Source organism: Zeugodacus cucurbitae, chromosome 4 (genome assembly GCF_028554725.1).
Source record: "Zeugodacus cucurbitae isolate PBARC_wt_2022May chromosome 4, idZeuCucr1.2, whole genome shotgun sequence".
Lineage (NCBI taxonomy): Eukaryota > Metazoa > Arthropoda > Insecta > Diptera > Tephritidae > Zeugodacus > Zeugodacus cucurbitae.
The window spans coordinates 74143197-74166471 of record NC_071669.1 but is presented as its reverse complement, the minus strand read 5'-3'; the positions used below and the strand labels follow the sequence as shown (position 1 = coordinate 74166471).

At 39.1% G+C, this 23275-nt stretch overlaps 1 protein-coding gene across 3 annotated transcripts in view; it reads left to right on the top strand.

Annotated features, from left to right (window-relative positions):
- LOC105212934 (uncharacterized) overlaps positions 1-23082 on the top strand; it is a 126650-nt gene extending 103568 nt beyond the window's left edge. For 2 of the 3 annotated variants that reach the window (XM_011185316.3, XM_054228862.1), the window contains exons 3-8: positions 4838-5049; positions 10156-10366; positions 12356-12493; positions 19098-19225; positions 21099-21267; positions 22223-23082. In XM_011185316.3, coding sequence (XP_011183618.2) covers positions 4838-5049; positions 10156-10366; positions 12356-12493; positions 19098-19225; positions 21099-21267; positions 22223-22758 — 1394 coding nt within the window. In that variant the 3' untranslated portion in view covers positions 22759-23082. The remainder of the gene's footprint in view (positions 1-4837; positions 5050-10155; positions 10367-12355; positions 12494-19097; positions 19226-21098; positions 21268-22222) is intronic. The other variant, XM_011185317.3, reaches the window with a different exon arrangement.
- Positions 23083-23275: the final 193 nt, after the last annotated feature.

The window sequence follows — 23275 nt, the reverse complement described above, 5'->3', positions numbered from 1 at the left end:
CGGTAATTAATTTGCGCACGGGGCCTTGGGTCAACACAAAATTTCACATGTGTGCGCTGCACAAATACACAGCTGCAGCGTGGAGTAACTGAAACTGTATGGAAAAAGCGCTGCGTGAACATTCATTTTGATGGCGAACAACACGGCGTATGAGTAACGAGCAACCCACGGCCAGTCACTAGCCTTGTGGAGATTTCGTGTCGTTGACACAGTCGCAATACAGCGACGAAGTGCCAAATACATACATACATACGCACATGTAATAAGTTAATCCTGTCAACTCGCGCCGCTGGCCAGCGCATTATTTAAGCCTTTTAGCCGGTATTCAGCCTTTAAATGGCTTTTAAGCGCGTTAAACTTCCTTTAATGAAATTTACGACTGTTAAGTGGCAGTACGTAATGCAAATTTAAATATCCATAAATACTCGGGAAATATGCAGTGCGGCTAAAGGATAATTTTACCTTGGGTTCCTTCAGTGAATATAAAGCACAAATAAAATGCTCTCAGTTGGAGAATTTAGTTTCCTCCAAATGGCTTCGCTGCTTTGAACAAATATTCGTGAATTCAAGTGTCTCAGTTTAAGCGAAACTAGCATTTAGAAAACATACGAGTCATCAGTAATCCACTACTTCCAATAAAGAAGCCATTAAAACACGATTTATTGGACTTTGTTTAAATTTCACTTCTTCGTATTTGTGCTATTTTAAACCACTTAAACACTTCACTCGTGTGTGATTGTGTGTGTTGCAAGTGTGCAATCAATATTATTTGTTTATTTCGCCCTTTATTTGGTTATGTTTGTTTGCCTTTCATTTGTTTACGAACGCAGAATGAAAGTTTATTCTTTTTTTTGTTTGTAAACTCGCTAAGATTGCTACTCAGCAGTACCGTTATTTATTTGCATAATGTAGTACTCAAACCAATGATTTCAATATCCCTTAGTTAGCCACTTTCGGCCATAAACTTATAAGCTCACAAATCTGGCACAATAAATAAGCACAAAGAGTTGACCTAATTCCCAAACAACCGATGATGAGTGTGTGTGTGTAAGTCTGTTCCACAGTCAAAACAAAAAATTAACTTCTTGTGGATTTAAAATTTTCACCGATTTATTTATTGCTCAAATCTATACAATTACCTGGCACATTAGAAATTAAACCCTCCCAGAGTATCTAACGTTTGTACTAACTTACTTATCTCTTAACAAAGTAAAAAATGCGTGAAATCCATATTTTCTATCCGATTGGCATACTTCGTATGTAGGTAATAATATCCCAGTCCTCTAGCTTTCCGTTGAGTCAATCCTGGAAATGGTATAAAAAACATAAACAAAAGCAATAAAATCTGACCAACTGTTCTCCGCTCTGGTTTTAATAGAATTTCTGCAATTCGAACGACGCACGTGCTCAAGTATCAATTGACTCTGATTCCGCAATGTCATCCGAGTTCCTAAACTACTTGCATACACACGGGCGGGGAAATAAGAAATCACACACACACACACCCACACACAAACTCATACTTACGCATTTGTCCATTTGGACCAGCTTGTTTATTTGTTTGCTTTTTATTGGTTGCTATGATACATTTGCGGCGTATAGAAATCGCTTGATTGTACGTGATGTCCATTAAAGCTGGCTGGGCAAATAGTTTAAATGCTCCTGAGCGCTCTTGAACACACGCACAGACACAAGCACATACATATTTATATGCAATTGTACATACGAGGGTTGCTATTTAAATATATGGTTTAAGAGTGTGCCAGAGAATGTCTCCTTCTAGTTTGCGTTTGAACCGATTCTCGAAACATATTATATAGTCCGAATGAGCCAACTTCGAAAAGTGCGCTTCGAATTGGTTTGTCAAAAATCTTCTTATCAGTGTTGTTTAGAACCTGCATTGGTTTCATCATCTTGTATAATTACAATTCCATATTTAATCTGAAATATCCCAGTCCAGCAAAATAAGTGGCAACCCACGAACGATTTTCGAATAAGTTCACATTCGCTTGTATACAATTCACAATGCATTTAATGGAACAATGAAAGATATATGTATATTTACAGTTTTGATGTACATACTTTGTCTGTTCATCCACGTGTAAATTTCGAAATATTAGCTCACTTGAGTATCCGCCATCATTTAAACGTTTGACTTGATATTCCATTCAATATTGAATTATAATATATTTTCGCAGTATTTACATTGGATTAAATGCAACCATTTCCATTGATCCATCCAAAAAATGTTTTTAAGAGTTATGCTGAAATTCAAATTTATTTTAGAATTCAACTTCTCGGAATCTGAGAATTGAAAATCAATCAATCAATTCATCTTGTTCTGCCTTTAATCACTTGTATACTGTATTTTACTGTTTGTGTTTTCATAAAAAATTCGATTGAAAACCAAATTGCTTAACTTGTGAAATCCTTAAATCCATTAAGGTTTCGGCTTTCCAACAGGAGCTGTTCAGTGGTTCGCGACTGTTTGCGCGCACATATTTATTTATTTTCCAAAACTATGCTTGCTGCTCCGCCAATTGAATTAGATGCAATTTGGTGTATAAATATTTCGTTTTCTGGCTACGTGCCAAGCATGACTATTGGCGTATGAGGATTCACAATTGAAAACTGAAATTTAGCAGAACTGCAGAATCGCACTTTTCTATTTGGACACATTTTTTCCCCAAGATAAATGTCACAAATACCGCAAACAGTAAAAAATACAGGATCACTCGTACAGTTGCCTGTAATTTGTTCGTTACATTTGTTGGTCTACAACTTTGCTTCCGCCGTTTTCCAATAGATGTCTCTAAGGTCAAGCACTGGTCGATTAAATCGTTTTATATCGATCTTGGACATTTGTGTCAACATTAACCCAACAAAATATCTGTAGAGATCTGTTTGCATCCCAAACTTATTCTCAACTGTCAAAATGTCACTTTTTGAGCCGAATTCTCGACATTTGCACGGAATACGCATGCTGCCAGAAATATTGTCAAAAGTAGTAGCTAGCGACGGCCAATATTTTGAATAACATTTTTGTAACCGATTTTATACAAAAAAAGGCCTTAAATATACAAAAAAGTTGAAAGCAAAGTTGTAGACCTATGTACAGTTTTTTCGGAGTAGCAGACTAGTGGTAGAATTGAAAGCTATTCTTAAAAGGCCCGTGAGTACTAAATTTGTGACAGATATGTTTTTAAAAAGTGGTTTTGTCATACCTAGAAGTGAATTAGATGTACCTGCTTCCGGTTATACCAAGTTATTAGGTACATCAAAATAACCCCGCATCTATGTATTTGAATAATTTATGTTATGAGCATTTCTAGAGATTTCTACATTTTACTTTCAATGATTATGTTTGCTTAAAAATTCGGTGCTTTTCATGGAATATTTCATAGAAGAACTAATATTAGTCGAACTGATTTCGAGTTTGAGGTTAACCTTGGCATTTGGTTTATTTCCAATAAACGAACGAAACGAAAGCAAATTACAAACCAATTAAATATTTCTATCTTGCCTACGGGTATTGTTTTCTAGTTATAATTAGTATCTGAACACAAAAACATATTCTCTATTGCAATATTATTTAGTTGATTCGGATGAAACTCAAAGGATTACATAACCCGTGGACAATAATCGTAATAGCAATTAACTATTTAAACCGAACTAATTAGTATGCAACGTTATGCGTACACTTAATAGTGCATTAACATATTTGTTTTCAACCATTTGTGTGTCCGTTTTTTTAATTATGCAAATATTTTTCAACATGCGATAATTTCACACTTTTTGTATCTGTCGCACGCACACCCACGCTCATGTCCTGTAATGATAAGCAAAATGGACATCGGTTGGTTCATAGCATGAAGCCACACTTAACATATATATTTCTATATAAAGGGTGTGTGGTTAGAGAGGTACAGAATTTTCAAGAGGTATCTGTCAGATCAAGTATCAATGATATTTATGGTTAATATCCTTTATAAATGTATCTATTCGTCGTAGGTATTAAAAATTCGGCATTGCCTTGGAGTCTTGGTCTCTACCCGTACTGGCTGAAAATCCAAATCATCTTGAACAATTGGACACATTTTCGGCTTTGCGGGCAGTAAACAACAGCAAATGGCGGCTTCCTTTGATCACTTGATGATCAGGACGATCATCATACCCAAAACCATATTCCATAGAATTTGCGAACTAATAAAGCAAAAATCTTGTATACTTCCCTTTAACAGCATTTTTTTTTTTTTTTCAAAATAAAAGTTCTATAACTCTAAAAAGACACCCTTTAACATACGCATGTTGGCAATAGCAATTTGCAATTATGTGAACATTTATTGCTTTTCGTACAATTTATATAAGACAAATTTGAATTTTACGAAATTTTAATTAAAATAAATTGGGGAAGCCTTAATGAGGCATTAATAATGGAGTCGTCACTAAAATATTCATTTCAACGAGATTCAGTGGCGCACACTCACTTCAGATATAGGAACATACGTACGGTATACTCACATTGAATAAATTTTAACAAAAACGACGTTACAAATTCGTATGAGTATGGAAAGGACCGCCTTGATTATTGCAATATCGAGAAAGGGATCTCAGGTCCATAAAATTATAGGAATTTTAGAGAATAGTTGTCAATTAAACTTTAACTTCATCTTATCCAAGATTCATAAAGATTCTCAGAACCAAAAACCTTGTCATCTTTTAAATATGGCTGCCTGCTTCTAATTTAAATACCTTGCTCTCCACCTTTTTGTATAATGACTACTTTTTTGTAAACAAATGTTATTTTGTATTTACATTTTCTATATCTTCGTTTCAGGTCTGACAATGTGCTATCAACGGTTGTCAGTCAACAACAACAATCACAACAATTTGGACGCAAAACCGACACACATGCCGCCGTTGCACTACCCGCATGGCCACAGATGGAACGAACCATTCTTTGACCTGACGATGCCGAAGAACATAACATCGCTCGTGGGCAAATCAGCATATTTGGGTTGTCGTGTCAAACATTTGGGGAATAAAACTGTGAGTATCAATACTTATTCATGTTCGAACAACTGTACGCCTTTTGGATGTTAGACATCCTGCAAATTGATGTGATGTTGATAGAAAAACAGTTTTTTGTTGTTGAAAGAAGTTCACTAAAAGAAATCTAAAATAAGTTTCTACTAAAATAAAGGGATAATCGAATTTTTCTTAATTATAGTACATATAAATATAATTTTTGACTTTAACTCAGATTGATTAGGTAAATCCCAAAGAGAGTGAGGACTTTAAGTCAATTCCTCTCAACTGTTTTCTTTAAGTAACACACGAAAAGTTATTTATGTAGCTTTGTGCGTTGCGTTAAGAAAAAACTTCAAAGCAAATTCCGGAAATTAAAGTTGATGTAAAATTATTCAGGAAATAGAAAAATGTGATGTATTGCGGTAAGGATAGCAAGATATTCTTGTGTTTAAACATATGTTATGCTCCGTATGCTTAAAGATAACAACATTGACATGGCTTGAGGGCAAAAACCGCAGAAACAAAATGAAACGCAAACACGACAACGAAATTGTGTAGCGTTTTCGAGTCGCTGACAAACCATAGCCCACAGGCGTATACATTTCAGGGAAGCCGCAAGCTGTTGTAATACCTAATTTATGCGTAGGCACCAAGAGATACCGCAAGCTGTCTGTTCAGTGACAACATTCCACCTTTTTCAGTCCCAGCTACATGCAATATTCTCGAATATCAGCGACATTTTGATTGATTCGCAAAAATCTTCACGATTTGATACTTCCACTTAAACTTACCTACATACATACACACGTATTCTTTAGGTATGACGCGGAACTTTGGTCTCTTTCACGTCAATTCAATTGTTGTTCTCTACAAGACCTAGTCTATAAGAGACTGTCCTTTATGAAGACAGAATAACCCTTTTAATAGGTTTTCGCTTCTATATGTGGAGGAAATTGTATGCAAAGTTGTGACCAGACCTACTAAATAATTGGATTACATACATACATATGTACAATAAACTAGGCAAAATTTGAAACTGTTTATCGACTTGGAAATAGTTTTTATCGCCGAATAAGCGTCAGTAAAAAAGTTTTGTTCTCTTCCTTTATGTTACAAATGGCATTGCGTGCCTTTTCTGTTATTGATTTCAAAGAAAAAAATTTGCATTTTGTTTATCCTTTAATTCGGCGAGGCTAGTTAGTCCCGTTAGAGAAGGCACATATAGACACAATGGTTGGTTCGTGAAGTCTTAGAAATACACCGGTGTATGTATGTATATTTTGGCCTGTGTATGCTCCTGCTTGCCACACATTGTACACACTCAGTGTGGTCCGCAGCAAAGTCCACTTGAGCCACAACATTTCCGGAGAGCTCGCAAATTTATGCTCACTTTTTCTGCGTTTCTGCCTTTTGGTTTTTCGTCTTCCAAACGTGTGCGTGCAAACCCGACTGCCCTACTGCCGGACTGCCCTTTTGCCTTTTTCTATTTGCATTTAATTTACCTTTTGGGTTTCACTTCTTTCACCAGTTGACTTTTTAATTTATTCCGGTTAGTCGAACATGTTTGAAAATAAACAAACTAATTTAAAGTCATTTTCGGTGTTCAGTTGAAAGCGGAAACCAAAAAAGATTACAACTAATCCATGCCTACTTTTTACCCATTTTCCGAAGAACTTCGTCTGCCGCATTTTAGATTTAATAAGGCCTAAAGCGACCTTGCGCCGAGAGATACACGCAATGTGTGCGCGCTTTATTCTATTTTTAAAGATTTGAATCTCTTTAAAATTTATCATCAGTAATATTTTGGAAAATGTGAAGTATAGAATAAGTCTGAAGACTAATCTGTTTTCCAGAAAGAAATTCGTTTTAGTGATTTATTAAAAAAAAAATAATCTTATATCCAACTCATAAGAGTCTACCCGAGTCCGAAAGCGAATTTTCACATTGGGCTTTGAAAAAATAACATCATGGAGTTACAACCCGATCAAGAAGTTGCACTTGTTGTTCCCAAAGCCACAGTTAATACAAGAGAGATCGAAAACAGAGCCCAATGGAAACACTTGCGCTCTCCAAAAAACCTACATACAACAAATAGAAAATCGGAATTCTTCGGTAGTTAGGCTGCCAAATCACGTGCTTTGACATTTGTGTCATTTGTCACAATCGTTTCGTTTTTCCCAACTTGCAATGACTAAGAATAAAATAAATAAATGCAGCATCACATCGTCGCGCGTTTAGGTAAATACAAAATGGTGGGGCGGTGAGTGTCTGGGCGCAGAACGTGCTGCTGCCAGAAAATATTTCAAGAATCGACATCCGAAAAGCCAAATCGTAATACAATGGAGCAGCAAGGTAAACAACAGTCGTACATCGCACGTCAACTACGTGTACAACAACAACAATATGTGTGTACAAGCAACTTCTGAAAGAACAAAAGTATAAGAATAGCCCAACTCGTTCTACCGAGCAACACTTGACGCTACTAGAGAAAAGAGCAATATCAGCGGAGGTGGGGGATGGTAGAAAAAGAGACTTATGTTGGCAAAATACTAATTCGGTGGTTCATATATTAAATTATAATACTTTCTCTGCAAAGGGAACCATTTGAATGTCCTAACATCTCAACCACCGATTAATTAAATTCACGAAAGAAATCCAGTTTTATATCAACCCGATCACTTTGAGGTGAGTGAATACTCAAAAGACACGCCACTGGCAAGGATTCTGCTGCAATTTTTCCATTATTTCCTGCTGCAGACTAATTCTCACACCTTTGCACAGTTGCATCCATGCAACCGAGACTGCGAGTGTCTTGGCGTCACTTGTTCGTGCCGGCGGACGCAGCAAGTGTTCATATGCGAGCAGTTCGAGCTCTTGGAACTCAGAAAAGCGGGGTGGCAGCGCCAGAATGCCGTCGTGGCTAGCAGCCAGCACTTAAGTGCACACGAATGCTGCACAAGATTTATGATGTGACATAAAGTGCCGCACTTGTGTCTTAAGCCTTTTGGCACGCTGCTGCAGCGACGTGGGGCGAAGGTGTGCCCGACTAGGCGAGAGGTGTTCTCGTATGCATGTGCGTTGTGTTTCGCCGGCAGGTCCACAGCTGCACTGCTCATTTTCACCATCAGTCTTCGTCGCCGGTGCGTGATGCTTGAAGCTGAAAGGTGCACAAACTCCGGCCAGTTCGCCCGCAGTGCCGAGCGAGTGGGCAAAGCTGTTTATTATTTTTCCCCCCAAAAGAGGCAAGGATTTGTTAACTACATATTCAAAACGGCTAAGCGATGTATGGATGCATTGTTAGCTTTAGAATTACACATTCTGCGATGAGACAAGGTCTTTTAGTCTCTCAATGTACCGTAGGAACGCAAGAATTGCATGAAGAGGTTATTAATTCGATATTAGCGAACACTGGCCTATTGGCAGTATCTCCACATATGTATATTTTGCTGTGATTATCTTTATCTATACACCAAATGTAGATGAAACCAAAACCACTCCCTCGAAATTCATACGATAAATTTGTATATGTAGTAAGCTTCCTTACATTGTGAGTTTGGAGACTGTCCATTAATAGTAGTTGAAATAAAATTTGTTTTATTAAAAACGAAAATATCCCTTGCCATTCTCTTTCAGGTATGCGTGTATGTAAGTAACATAATTTACTGAAAATCTCAATATTTACATCAAAATTAAATTCAAACTGAAAATTCTCCCTTAACTATCTTTCTCATGTATTTAGTCCAAGCATTACATAGAATAATTTTTGGAATTACTTTTTCGCCATTTCCTTAAATGCATTCGAACTACATCAAGCAGTGATTGGTGGTTTCGAATAACAAGAACATTGAACGCTTGAAAGATGTTCCATCGAGAACATACAATTCCATGTACTAATGCCCAGTTAAGCGAAAGTGCTACGCACCAATACACCTTCGGCACACACATTCGGCACACCAACCAGGTGTTTCCTCGCATACGAAGGCGTTCATACAAATCCATGCTTGAATGTTTAATCTGATGTGGCTTCTGCTTTTGTGCCAGATGTGTGTGTGTGTGTATTATGGAATGCATGAATGTTTTTGTAATGGAAACATTTTGGGTTATAAATAATAGTCCGAATATCATCAGCTCTCCTGCACATTTATCTCAGAGAATTACACTCAATGCGTTCATACAAGTGAAGTGGATTTGCAGAGCTTGTAAGCAACATTAGGACGGCTCATATCTGGCTTCTGGGTACATTAGAGAACACTAGGGTTTCACAATGCAAGCGATTAATTCAATTGACAAAACATCTAAGTAAGGAGATACAAGGTATATTTCTCATTCGATCCCATTGCAATTTCTTTTATTTAGTTTTAATATTTTCACTCTTCCAATAATATCCCTGTCCCTCTTATTTAACCAACACTATTAGTTTTCGAAATACATATTTCCTTGTATCTCTAATCGCATATACATTTCCTGAGCTTGTCATTTAAATAATTTTCCCTAAGATTCCGGCATTTATTATTAATAGTATCCGAGTTTTACCTGAATGGCATATGTATATAGCCAGGTAGTTAGCGTACAGTTGGTATGAAAATGAATTTTGCTGCATTTATCTTCGTTGTGAGTGTGTGTGTGTCTTTAATCTCATGGGAGAGGCATTACATAAGCTTGCACTCTAAGAAATGCGGTTTTCCCAACCTCAACTACGCTTGAATGTAGGTTGTCGCCGAGGCGGCAGTGTTGGCAGTGTTGGCAGTGAAAGTGTTCTCAATTTTTTGTGCAAATTAATTTACGAAATGTAAGTAAGATTCAATTGTCCTTAAAGCGGGAGAGAGTGAGAACTATTTGTACTTTTGGGTACTCTTTGTAATTAGTTCCAGGCAGATGACCCGTTTTGTTTTTATGCTATATAAACGACAATAAGATTATCGATTCGGAATTGAAACGGATATTTAAGAAACTCACATATGCTACCTATATTCACCCATTGGCAAGAGGACAGTGTATTTCTAGCAAGGCATTTGAGTGCGTACGATATGATCAGTTTATTGACGTTTTGCCTCAATATTTTATCTCGAGCTCAATATTTTCCTGTGTTCTCATTGCAACACTTTGTTTCCCATTCACTTTCAGGTTGCCTGGATACGCCACCGCGACCTGCACATCCTCACTGTGGGCACGTACACCTACACAACCGATCAACGGTTTCAAACCTCCTACCACCGCGATATTGACGAATGGACTCTGCAAATAAAATGGGCGCAACAGCGGGACGCCGGCGTTTACGAGTGCCAAATATCGACCCAGCCAGTGCGCAGTTTCTCCGTCAACTTAAACATTGTGGGTAAGTGGCAATAAAAAAGCGCTCGAATCCAAGTAAACATGTGATTGCACATATGTGCCTGAAAATATAAAAATATTGTAGTTATTTTGCGAAGGAGGATACTTCTCACACACGCTGTAGAGCGCATCTCCACCCACACCCACTCTCCTCAGTGGTGGAAGCGAATGAATTTATATTTAATATTAACCAACTTATGTGTAATACACATTATGAAATGTTAATGTAATCCCACGGCTAATAAAGCCAATGAAAATATGCTCCGTTGAATCAATGAAACATAATGAACAATTACGGTAAATGAACCGCATTAAAGCTGCCAGCAATTAAACTGTAAACAAAAACAAAATTTCTCGATGAAAATTGCAAACCTTCTGCGTCTGAATGTGTCTTAATTACATCATAATTTATTTTAGTACATCCGACATATAGATTTACCTCAATATGGAGACATTTTTCCCAGCATTTTTCCCAAAAAAAAAGTCTCTGCTGATTCATATTCGAGCTTGTAATAATTAAATGAATTCATATATTAAATAATTCATTCTTGGATACTTGCGATTTCAACTTAAACTGCCTCGAATCTGCTTTCGGTTAGTTCGAATTCGAAGGACTTTATGCGGGCGACACAAGTCACACCAGCCAGCGGAGAGTGGGCAGTCCCAAAGGATGGCGTACCTCTTGGAATAAATCATATTTTCAGTTTCCACGCTTCAAACAAAACATTTGCATTTACATGCAGCGAGCAGCGAGCAGCGAGCACTTCGAGCAAAACTTTTGACGACCGCATTTTCTGCAATGAAACACCGAGTCGTATGAGTAACTTTTATTTCCAGGTTAATGAGGCGACAACCATAAAAAGCTATGTGAACACAAGATGATGGCTGCTCCGCTCCGCTCCCCCGTATCTCTTGGTGCAACAACATTGTGAATAAATTTACATTTCAGCAAAATTTACAATGAAAATCTCACTCGACTGCCGCAGCAGCGACGAATAAAATAAACAAAATCCGCACATTTAAATACGCGTACACGAGCATTTTGCAACAATAGCATCATCAGCTGGCTGAAATGGCAAAAGACCAACTGCAACAGAGCATATAAAAAATAATAACTGTGGCAGAACAAGCAAAGTTGAAAATGAAGCAAAATTTCGTTAACAACCAAGGACCTCTCACACACACGCCTGCTATATGTAGGCCGTCGCATAAATAATATTTATATAATTAGCGGGCCCAGTGCTTTGTTATTGTAATGAGCACCACGTTATTTTGCATAAAATTACAAGTGAGAACCACTTCAAAGCGGCGAAGTCACAACAAAACAGCAAATGCAAGCTGCGTGTGTATAAATAAGTGGAATACAACTCGCTTTTTACGCTTGTGACTTCTCGAGTCTCGAGTCTCGAGTTGGCTGCATGAAAGTTTGAAACTGTACACTGCAATCATGGAGCGCTGGCAAAGCGACGACTTAATTTTAGTTTTTCCCATAGTCATTAGTCGCAACAATGTTGATCGTTCGCCACACATGAAGCTCCGTTAACGACACTTCAAGCACCCACACTGTAAATCGGAGTTACGAACAACCTACATGCTGGAGCTTTTATGGCATTGCGGAAGCGCAATTTGCCCAAAATGAAAATTTTAATAGTCATACCCGCATGAGAGAGAGAGAGTAGTATTTTGAATAAGAAAGAAATAGAGATCGCTTGTAATGAAATGCATAGCAGGATCCACCAACTTAATCGGTTAATAAACACAAGTTCTTCCGCTATGCATAATTGGAAGCACACACTTATAAGAATTTTTCATTATATTTATTGTTTATTTCAGCATTAACTTTAAAATATTTTCGTTCTCTCACTGCAATTTTGTAGTAAAATTCGTGCAACAGTCATCACCATTATCATCATCATAATCATAATCATTACTGAGCACTCACTTTATGCCCATGCAATTCTGTTTTTTTTTGTTTTCTTTTGTTTTTGTTTAGACACCATCGACGACGAGACGAGCAGCCTGCTACAGCAGTACTACAGCGATGATGCATTTTACATAAGTTCGGATCGCATTTACCAGGCCAGCGATGATGAGTTCGCGGGCATGTTCGGGCACATACAAACAGTGGCCGGTGGGTGACGCACACACATTGTACCTCGCTGAGAGCCGCAGTTGCGCTCGCTAACACCGTTAGAATTATTAGCCATTCAGTGCCGAAAAGCCGAAACTAACCACTGTTCCTCCGCGCAGTAATTCCGCTTAACTGCTTGCAACTGAAATTTATATAAAAAATTTGCTTTGCTTGGCTTGGAGAGGCGTGCGGCGCGCGAATGAGGGAATGAACAGTAGAGCGCGTTCGACGCGTGTGTAGCATGTTGCACGCTGCAATCGACGACTGCCATTGGCGCACAGCTGTTGCCACAACTAATATACAAATTGCTCTATAATATATATTACCAACACATTTCCCTAACTAGCTGAGAAGAGCGTAACGAAGAAGCTGCAGCTGATGCAGCCCAAAGCGTGCGTTGTACGAAGTTTGCCGCTTGTTTATTTTGACTTGGTTGAAGTTGCTCGAAGTTGCCACACAGCACCGAGCATTGCTTTGATATATTTATGCTTATGGCTTGCCCTGAACATTAACGAAATAATATTTGCTCATGCACATGAGTCTGCATTCATAAGTAGTGAGTGTGTGTGTGTGTGTGTGCATCTAAATGATGTCGTGCTGCATTTGCCAAGTGCAAACATCCGTGCGCACGAGTGTGTTTGTGTAGCACTGGCGGCGTTTGTTGACTCATCTCCAATTTGAGTGGGACTTCCAAGCACTCCAGCAGTGTAGTTCCCCTCCCCAGTGTCAATGGGTGCAAAGTGTTTGTAGTCGCTCATGTTTAAATACTCCTCATTTATGAGCTCTTGCCTAGCTGACAACTACTGAGAAGCTACTTTAGAGCAGGTCAATATCCAGAATTTGCACTGCCTCGAAAACTAACTGTTTTGATTAATGTTTATTAAAAGCTTCTTCTGTGATGGACACAGCAACTTTTATTGACATGAAACTCAAGGTCGTTTAAGCCATCGAATTCGATCCAACTACCCTCCAGAACATTGATAAAAAATACTAAAAGGAATATGTTTCAGGGACTTAGATGGTTATATAATCTCCCCTCTACTTGCATAAAGATTTATTTTTTCAAAAAATCAATTTTAATTAAACTAAAGATGTGATTCGAACGTTTTATCTGCTAGACGAAAAGTCTAATCAAACATCGTATTAATTAGCTTTTGTGGCACGAAGCAAGGTTTAAGACCGAATAATAAAGAGTTCTCCTACCGTCTGAACTATATCAATCTCAGGCCCGGTTCCAGACGATTTAAGCCCCATATTTTTGCACTCCGTGTATGTGTGCAAATTCAGGACACTTCTTGAGTTTTGTAGCAATAATCAAAGTTTTGAAACTGTAGAACTGTCATATTATAAAAACATACCCAACTTTAATGACAACACAGAATGAGAAGATTTTCCCGTTTTATTTGTATTTGTATAAGCTACAAGAGCGAAGTTGCAAAACTGCAAGTGTGTATTTGTAATTATATTGAAAGCAAACACATACACACGCACACTATCACAATACCACAATGATTTCTAAATACTCATAAAGGCGAACACATATTCAATCGCAGACGTTCGCATAAAAATACAAATGCTTATCGCATATACACACACACACATACATATGTGAAACAAATGTCGTCCGTGGGAATGTGCAATGCGGCACTTCATATCCACACAATCGACTCAATGCCTGTGTGACATAATATGTAGGTAGTTACCCTTGCAGGCTCTCGAATGCGCTCGTTGAAACTAAGCTGCCACTTCTGGGTGCACCAAGAAATAATTATTAAATTTACAGCTCGGTTGAAGGAGCAAATTTCATTACAATTACAATGCATTGTCGGGTAACTGAAGGCATTGTGCGACAGCCATGTGTGTAAGCAGGCAGCTGTTCGGCATAAGTTTGCCATTTTGACAACGCTAAGCGCTTTAATAAGTCGCTCGAAAGTCAACAGAGTCGCACATTATTTGTCTTTCCAACTTTCCAAGTTCGCATTTGGGAAGCAGTTTTGATTACAGTAATTCTAACGGATATTTGTACATGCGCTGAGCACACACTCGCTTTCGAAGGCAGTTTGGGAAGGCTTGTCATTTCCTTAATGTTTTGTCGCATAAATTAACACAATTTATGAGGAAAATCATTTGTTGCTGAATTGATAATAGTGTTAGAAGATAAACTGCTGCTGCTCACAGTATTTGCCAATCAAAATGTAACTGTAATTATTCTGCATCGGAAATCTACATCCAATGGCAAGCAATGAGCGACAGGAACACTCAGCTCCACTTCAGGTCCTAATCACCAACACAGCATTGTAATTAGCCGAGCAATAAAAGTAGATTGTACAATTCCAATTTAATTATGCACTCCAAAAACTGTAAAATGAATCAGAACTTTTTACACTTGCAATGAAATTAAATAAAATGCTGCAACTAATAACAGCAAAACGCGGAATGCTGCGTATTTCCATGCCAGCCGCTCAAGTGCAGCCGTGGATGCAGTCGCTTGCAGGACAAAGTTTGAAATTGATATGCTGCGAAGCTTCGCCTCCTGCCATGCGGCGGCGTGCCAGTTGTTGAGCACAAATTAATTATGAGGACGAGCATGTGCTGCCGAGCAGCTGCTCGCCGTGTTGTTGCTGTGCGCCGCTCAATGCGGCGAATGATTGTCACGGCAGCTGCAACGGATGTGCCGCCAAGAGCAGATTCGTATGTGCGTGTGTGTGTGTTCAAATGGGTAGTCAACAGCAAATTAACATCTAATTATGCCGATTCCCAACGGAAAGGATGCACTGCATTAGCTGCATGGGCTGCTGCCAAAACACGGCTTTGCATAAGCTGTACATCGAGGCGTACGTGTGGTATGAGTAATCGGGCTGCATTTGTAATCGAAACATAATTCTGTGTTGTCGACGAGACTAAACCGCCTTGATCTCGTACCAAATTTGTTAGAACATCAGTGAAGTGTGATTCCGCTATTAGCACCAGCCATATGTTTCATGCATAAAGAGGCAACTCTGAAGATATTCAAATTTATTTTTAACATTATGGACAAGATGTTCAACAGAAGACTCCTCGATTCCTCTTCATCCCTTTGTTTTTACTTATCTCATTTGAGATGTACTTACCCCCAACTTAATACATTTAATCCGCACTTTTCATGTAGTAAACACGACCTCCCACACACACATACACATAAACACACTTTCCACCGCATCTGAGTGCTGACGACAATCACAAGTGCGGATAATGAGATTTTAATGACCAAAATCTGTCATCGCATAAATTTTAAGAAGTAAGGTGATATTGGCTTCGGCCGGAGCGTGAGATACGCAGGGCATGAATTAATTATTTAAACATGCATGTGAATGGAACTCGTAATAGGCCACAAAACAATAACGGTTAATATGCGAAAAATTTATTTAGCAAAATTAAGTTAGTGTCTAGTCTTGGACTTCGTTCCCCAAATATGAGCCCAAATTAGAGAGTTTGCAATTCGTGGTACATGGCGGAAATAAAAATCTCGACTCGCTTACTCCATCACAGCGCAGTCAAGGTCGCCATGAACTTTTGTTTTTTTTTCACAATAAATGAACACAGTTGCACTGCCCACGCAAACGGAAGTAGAATAGACGAGCAAAAGTTCCTCGCTTGGCGAATAATATAAGTAAATGCCAACACAATCGCTGGAGCTCGTTTAGATAAACGCGCCACACAAAGTCTTATGTTACATACTAAAGGCCGATGATAACACTAACGGTGTCTGCAGTGCATGTGTGCTTCCTATGAGGTATGTTTGAGTGCGCACACATGCGTTGTACGCAAACGCCGCCAAGTTAAGTTAAGCCAAGTGTTGCCTCGGGCAAAAGTGCGTGCACAAGCAATTCAACATTTTGATAACAACCGAGGCCTGCCCCTTTACACACCACCGACTCGGAGGTGGCGTTTATTGCGGTTGGCAGAAAATTATAAAGCACACAGACAGACAGACAAACGTAGCAGAGCATTTTGCGCGCTATTTGCAAATTGTGCAGAAGCTGAAGCCAAACCTGAGGCGTGTTTTCTTCGCTCTGTTGTTTTGGCGAATCGGCGCCTCGCCCTGCGGCGGGCAGCAGGCAGTTGGCAGTTGGCAAAAAGTTACTACAATTTTACAAGTTTTTTTACGGCCGCTGCCGCTGAGCAGCTACAGTTCGCAAGTGGCATTGCCTTTGCTGCGTTTTATCGCTGCTGTTCTTGTTTGTTTGAGTTTTTGTTTTCTTTTTTCCTTTGTCGTTTTCTACCTTTTTTCCAGTTAACAACATTGTTATTTTGATTTCTCGCATTTAGTTCTTCTGAAAGTTCATAAAGTTTTTGAGATATATACTAAGGCATGTGTGGAATACGTAGTCAAATGCATTTATGCTTTCGTACTTACAGAAACAAACACCCCTTGACTTTCCCTTTAATATAAACGTTTTATATAAAAGCACTTTGAAGCATTCAGCAACCGATCAGCCGCAGAACTAGTCCTTGCATAACCTTATCTCGATTCACATCTGCTGGTGGGGTATCGGGAGTCAACGAAGTCTAATTTCCATCGCTTAACAACAAGTATTTCCAGCTGTCGGACATTTCCATACATTTGCCAATTATGGCAATAAAAGAACCGGAAAGAAATATAGCTTAGGACGAGTGTATAAACAATGAAATGAAATTGCTATTGTAATAGAAATAAGCCAGTGTTGCCGAAATATCGAGAAACGCCCCTTGCAGGCATCATAAATAAAGTTGGGCATACGCCTTGCAAACTTCCTATGGTGCACGCAAAGTATAGACACGTTTCGCTTAAGCAGTGTTTAGTAGGAAACCTAATAGAGGAAGTATTTTTAAGGATAATAAAATTTTTTTTTTTTTGTTTTTAAAGTGTCTGTATAATTATTAAGATTTGGATTAACACCATATACACACATCAATTGAGAGAAAAAGCTCACGACTCACGATTTTTTTTATCCAATTGGTACTGAGGATATTACGTTGACTCTTCCTTTTATACCACAGTCCCATTTAGTGCAATGAAGATTTCTTCAAAAGAAGTTTTGGAACTCTGGCTCTTTCATGTAATCACAATTCAATAAAGCGATAGTTTATAATTAACAGCCATTTCCTTCGCAAAAACAATTCTAGTCATGTTTATTCGATATACATAAATAAATCTGCTAACTAATGATGAGGATATATTGAGAATAATATGAAATGAGGATAATACTAAATACAATATGTATAGACAAAAACAATAAGTGCTTGCACTAAAATACACTTATCCATGAGAAACACATAAGTATAAGTGTATAGATAACGGTAGGCAAATGCTCGTTAAATGGCCATAATCTAATTGTGTTAACCTGTGGGTGTAGTCGCAGAAAACCACAACGCACAAATCGACCTGTAACTGCCGACAAAGAAATGCCATAAATAAACAAATACAACACAAAAGGAACAAATAACACAGTTAGAAAGACATGAAAGTTGTTTTCATTTCATTTGATTTTTTTAGTTTATAAAACACAAACAGTTTTACTATAACTTGTGGAAAGGAGAGCTCTTTAACTATCTCACAGTTCTACCAGCGAAACATAAAAGTCCCCCATGGCCGGCAGTAAAATTTCCGTATGTCAGATGTGGCTATGTGCAGCTACTAAATCGGCGGCATTTCATTTAACTGGTAGTAAACAAAGACTATCTATCGTTAGCATAATAAAGTGTCAGTAATGGTTGACAACTGTACAATAATGGTTATGAATGTAATGTAGTAAATAGTTAGTTATCAGCTTCATTACAACAGGGACAGTCAGCATTTAGCTTGCATAGCTTTGTTATAAGTATCGTATTCTGTTTGAATACCGAAAACACCTAATTTTGAACAAGCGGACTAGTTGTATCTAAAATCAATAATAATAATATTTGTACTAGTGATATACTATGCTCTTAGTGATTCACATGTAATAGCTTCAGTTTCCAACATAAATTAATGGAATAAAGTCAACTTCAGGAAATCCTTAAATTCTCATCGATAAACAGTACAATTAGGTTAGGAAATGCACACACACACACAAGCAATGGCAACTAAATTAAGAAAATAACTGCATGCGTAATCCCCCTAAAGTCAGCTAACAATAACTTCCTTAGAGCTTTTTCCTCTGTGCACCAGAAGAACGAGTATTAGAGCAGCAGACGCATGTCTTCATAAAATTCCAGAAGCATATGCTGCTCACTCGACTTCGTAAGTAATGCGCTTTATGCCATTCCCAGAAATAATCAAAGTGTCAGTATTGTTGTTATTGTTATTAGTGTTGGAGCTTCTACTAAACAATGCTAGTTGTTGTTGTCGTACTAAAACTCGCCAGCAATAGGCGCTTGCTGTTACTCGATTACATGAGCAACATATGTACATGCATTTACTAGAGTAAATAAAATTTATCTGGTGTAGTGCCAAGGCATACAACCGGAAATAGTGCTTACTGTCTATAAATAGCACCTTGATACATACTACTAAACTACATGTGTTCTGCATGCATGTACAATAATCACTAACTCGAATATTAATTTGCCTTTCTCTTTCTTTTCTTTTACTCCTGGTTAACAGTGCCCACCGCAAGCATACTGGGTGGACCCGATCTGTATGTGGATAAAGGCAGCACCATCAATCTGACGTGCGTAATAAAGTTCAGTCCCGAGCCACCGACGCACATCTTCTGGTATCATCAAGATAAGGTAAGTACCATATGCAAGGCTCTCTTTGAACAAACATACGGGCAAAGTTTGTGGATATCAGACCCTCTTTAGCTTTTGTAATTTTTTATACAAAAGTTCTTTCGATGGCTCTTAAATAACTGCAGAGTGAATAATTGAAGAGCTAAATAATTTAGGGGCCTTATGTAGACCCGTTAGTGCGTTTAAAATAGTGCAGCGGGTGAATTAACCGTCACTGAAGGCAAATTTGAACGGCGGTTAATTAAGGCGCTTCATATCCAAGACGGAGCCGAGCATATTGCAGCATATTTACTTAACGCTCACTGTTCGACACAAAACATTTGCCGAAAATGGCGGTGCTCTGATGCCTGCTCACACACACTGACTCGGGCGGCCGCCCGCAAACTCATACCAAAAGCATAGTTTTCATGTTGGCACGCCACCAAAAAATTTTACCAATAAATTATCGAGTTCAAGTGCCGCACAGCCATCGCACCGCCATCGCAACGTCGCGCCAGCGGAGCGCACTCGGCTGCGTGGGAACGAACATGTAACCAGTTTTAAGAACTTTTATCGCGGCAATTCTTTATCGAACATCGCACATACTCGGTTCATTTATTATCGCCAAAGAGGACAGGAGCATGCAATGCGCACAGACGGTGGCAGTCGAACGCTTCGATCCGCGCTGTCGCAACTCCCATCGAAGGCACAGCGAGTACGTATGTAGACTTTCGTTCTCAGCGAACGCCCACTTCCGGGTGCGAAGAATGCGGGGAAATCGTCGCCTGAGAGCTGGCGGTGATTTTCGTTTAAAATTGTATTAGTAGCAGCGTGGCAATTGATACGCGGCGACGCCTTCATGCTCGCGACATGCACGTTGAACGCCCGGAGCGTGCCTCAGATTTAACGAGCGTGCCACTTGCAATTGCCACATTCATGCAATGGAAAACATGAAGCGGCACTAAAACTTCACTTGAAAAGGGGGTGCAAGTGGGTGGCAGGAGGATCAAGGAAATCCACTTTAAAGCAGATCGTATCGCAGTGTTTGTGCTAGCTGAGCGAAAAGCGAGAAAATAAATACAACAAAGAGAATGCGGCATTTACCTAAACGAAAGAATCTCGCAAGTAGCGCAAACAAGTAAGGAAGAATAAAGTACGTGCGCACCAAAATATTATTGCACTTGTAAGGGACAGGCATGGACCGAATAAGTTCATAATATAGTTCATTTCGCTGAGATGTCTCACACTCTGAACATTATGCACTGTCAATCAAGGGAATATGTTGTCCAATTTCCGATCAGAGATTTAGGGGACGTATTTTAAAGCACTGAGAACATAATGACATTGCGAACCAAATCTGGTTCAAGTCGCTCAAGTATTTTGCGAAATATAAAATTGCCTCCGACAGTTTCATTATCCCTATTTGTGAACACATCCTTCATGTTGGCAATTTTGACAGTAAACAGCTAAAATATCCCGTGCAGCAAGTAGCGCCGGAATGTGAATATTTCAGAGCTCATTGGTTAAAATAAGAATCTTTCCCCATGCAAATGAGACTTCAGTTCGCGTATAAAAGAAAGGAAAGAAAGAAGAGAACCAACAAAAACCCGGGCGCGAGTGCAAAGGGGCTGACGGGCTGCTGAACGGTATTGATATAGCTTTTACGAGGGAAAGTGATGTTAATTTTATATGCGAAAATCGAATTTCCCATATTTACAACGAGGCAAGCTCACTAACCCATATCCGCATTAACTCATTTGCATTAATACACGTACTTATGTATCTACATACACACACTAGTATATTTTAGTGCTGAAGACAGATAAAATAAGTATTCTCGCTGTTTTTTTTCTTTTCTTCTTTATCGTTTACTCTACCTTTTTATATTTCACAGGTTTTATCGGAGGAGACATCTGGAGGTCGCATAAAATTCAAAACCATCAAATCTGAAGAAACCAAATCAATTCTACTAATCAATGATGCTGATCTGCTGGACTCAGGCAAATATTCGTGCTACCCATCGAACACTGAGATAGCAAGCTTGCGCGTCCACGTGTTACAGGGTATGTAAAGGATACTATACGCTGAAGAGACCATTCTTTAAGATTAAATTGTGAAATCAAATATTAATGTATCCAGTCACTAATGCTTGACTTGAAAAACTGAACTAAAACTAGTACAAAAGAAGATTTAGATTTAGACCATTTTTTGACCCAGATATAGTTTCATAATGAAATGTAAATAACGGAAATGACTTTTAGAAATCATGTATTCGCTATATGTTGGTTATAAAGCATCCTCTATATGAACTGATATATACACCATAAACTCAACATAATCTCAGCTGAAGAAGTAGTACGAGTACGCAACGATACCCTTTAATTGTTCATATTTTGACAATATTATTGGAATATTCTTTGTTTAGTTATCTTTGTTAAATGCCTTACTGATAACCAAATCACAAGACTGAATATCTTCCGTATACTATAACTGCAACGATACTCATTACAGTTTTCAAGCAACTCTTAGTTTAATTTTGACGATTCCAGTTCTACCATACATACGAAAATTGAGTCACCGTTCATCTTCAACAACACCAAAACAAAAAGCAAATTCTTAGTCTTGTTTTTTGAGGGCACACTCATTGTTAAATCCCTTGAAAAGTACGAAATCAATATTAAATTTGAAATCCGCAGGAAAATCCGCAGTTAAATGTGCAATAGTGCTGCTTATACACATGCGCCTCCTTTTCTTTTCCACACTTTTTGCCGATGTCAATGCCTTGCTTCGTGTCAAACACAGTTGTGCAAGTGGTCTTCGGTATCATTTTGAGTTTAACTTAAAGCTCGACTTAGTTCACTACTTGTGCATGGAGGCGGATGTATAAATTTGCGCACAATTTCGCGGAAAACAATATTTGATGTAAACTGTACTGCTATATAAATTTCCTCTGCACTCTGCTATGAGCATTTCTTTTATTTAGCAAGTGAGTAACTGTTTTCGTGTTTTCACTTTCAGGTGAGCGACCAGAGGCGATGCAAACCAATTCTGCGCCCACAGCTCGGCACAGCGCCGCAGCCCAGCCGACCAAGCTGATCAGCGCTATGGTCGGCGCGTTCATTCTGTTGCAAATATCAACATTTCTCTGCAAAAATACTGGCCATATAACCGAGCACAACAACAACGATCAAAGCAAAAATCACCGGCATGCAAGAGTGCTGAGCCCAAGCCATGGCCTCAGCCACAGAAGCGCTTCCACACAGCGTCAGCCCCTCCAGCAGCAGCAACAGAGGCCACAGTCACGACATCGACAACAGCAACAACAACATCGACAAATTGGCAGTAGTATTGTCGCTCTGCTTGCGATGGCGCTGTTGCGTTGCAGCAACGTGACATTAGTCGACAGCAGAGTTGCGCCCTCCACCGAACAACTGACGCAGCGTGGCATCGCCGGTGTTGGCTACCGCCAACGTCCAGAGCAAACGCAACGTCAAAGCCTAGCGGAGGCAGTGAACTTTGGCGCCGTTGTGCGAGCGTACTCATCTGCACGGTGATAAACTAATCGACAAGGAGGCAGGGAGGCAAGGAGGCTAGAAGGCAAGGGCGCCCCAACCACCACACACACCAGAGCGCGGAGGCAGGGCATAGACGGCTGGAGGTGGGCAACTAGCGGCCTACTTGCGTCGCCGCCGTGAATTTGTATGGTCGGGTGCTTGCATTGGTGGCTGGGCGAAGTGCGGCCACAAGTACTCTAAACAGTTCAAGTAGTGAAATTCATGAAACTTTCGTCGGCTAATTACAAAGTATGTACGCACTCGTCTGTATGCGCATGTGCGTATATTTTATCTAGTATGTAGTGCAATAAGCTATGCTCAAAGTGGATAAATACAAATCCATAAAAGCCATAAACATTTGTGCAAGCCGCCGAACGCCGGGTGGTAATTAGGATGTAATGTCAGTAATGAAATAGTTTAATTAAAAGTTATCAAACTGAAAATGTTTTGAAAGGGTATGAAATACCCCTAAATGTAACTGTATAGAATTTATAATGTTTTGTTGTGAAGTTAGCAG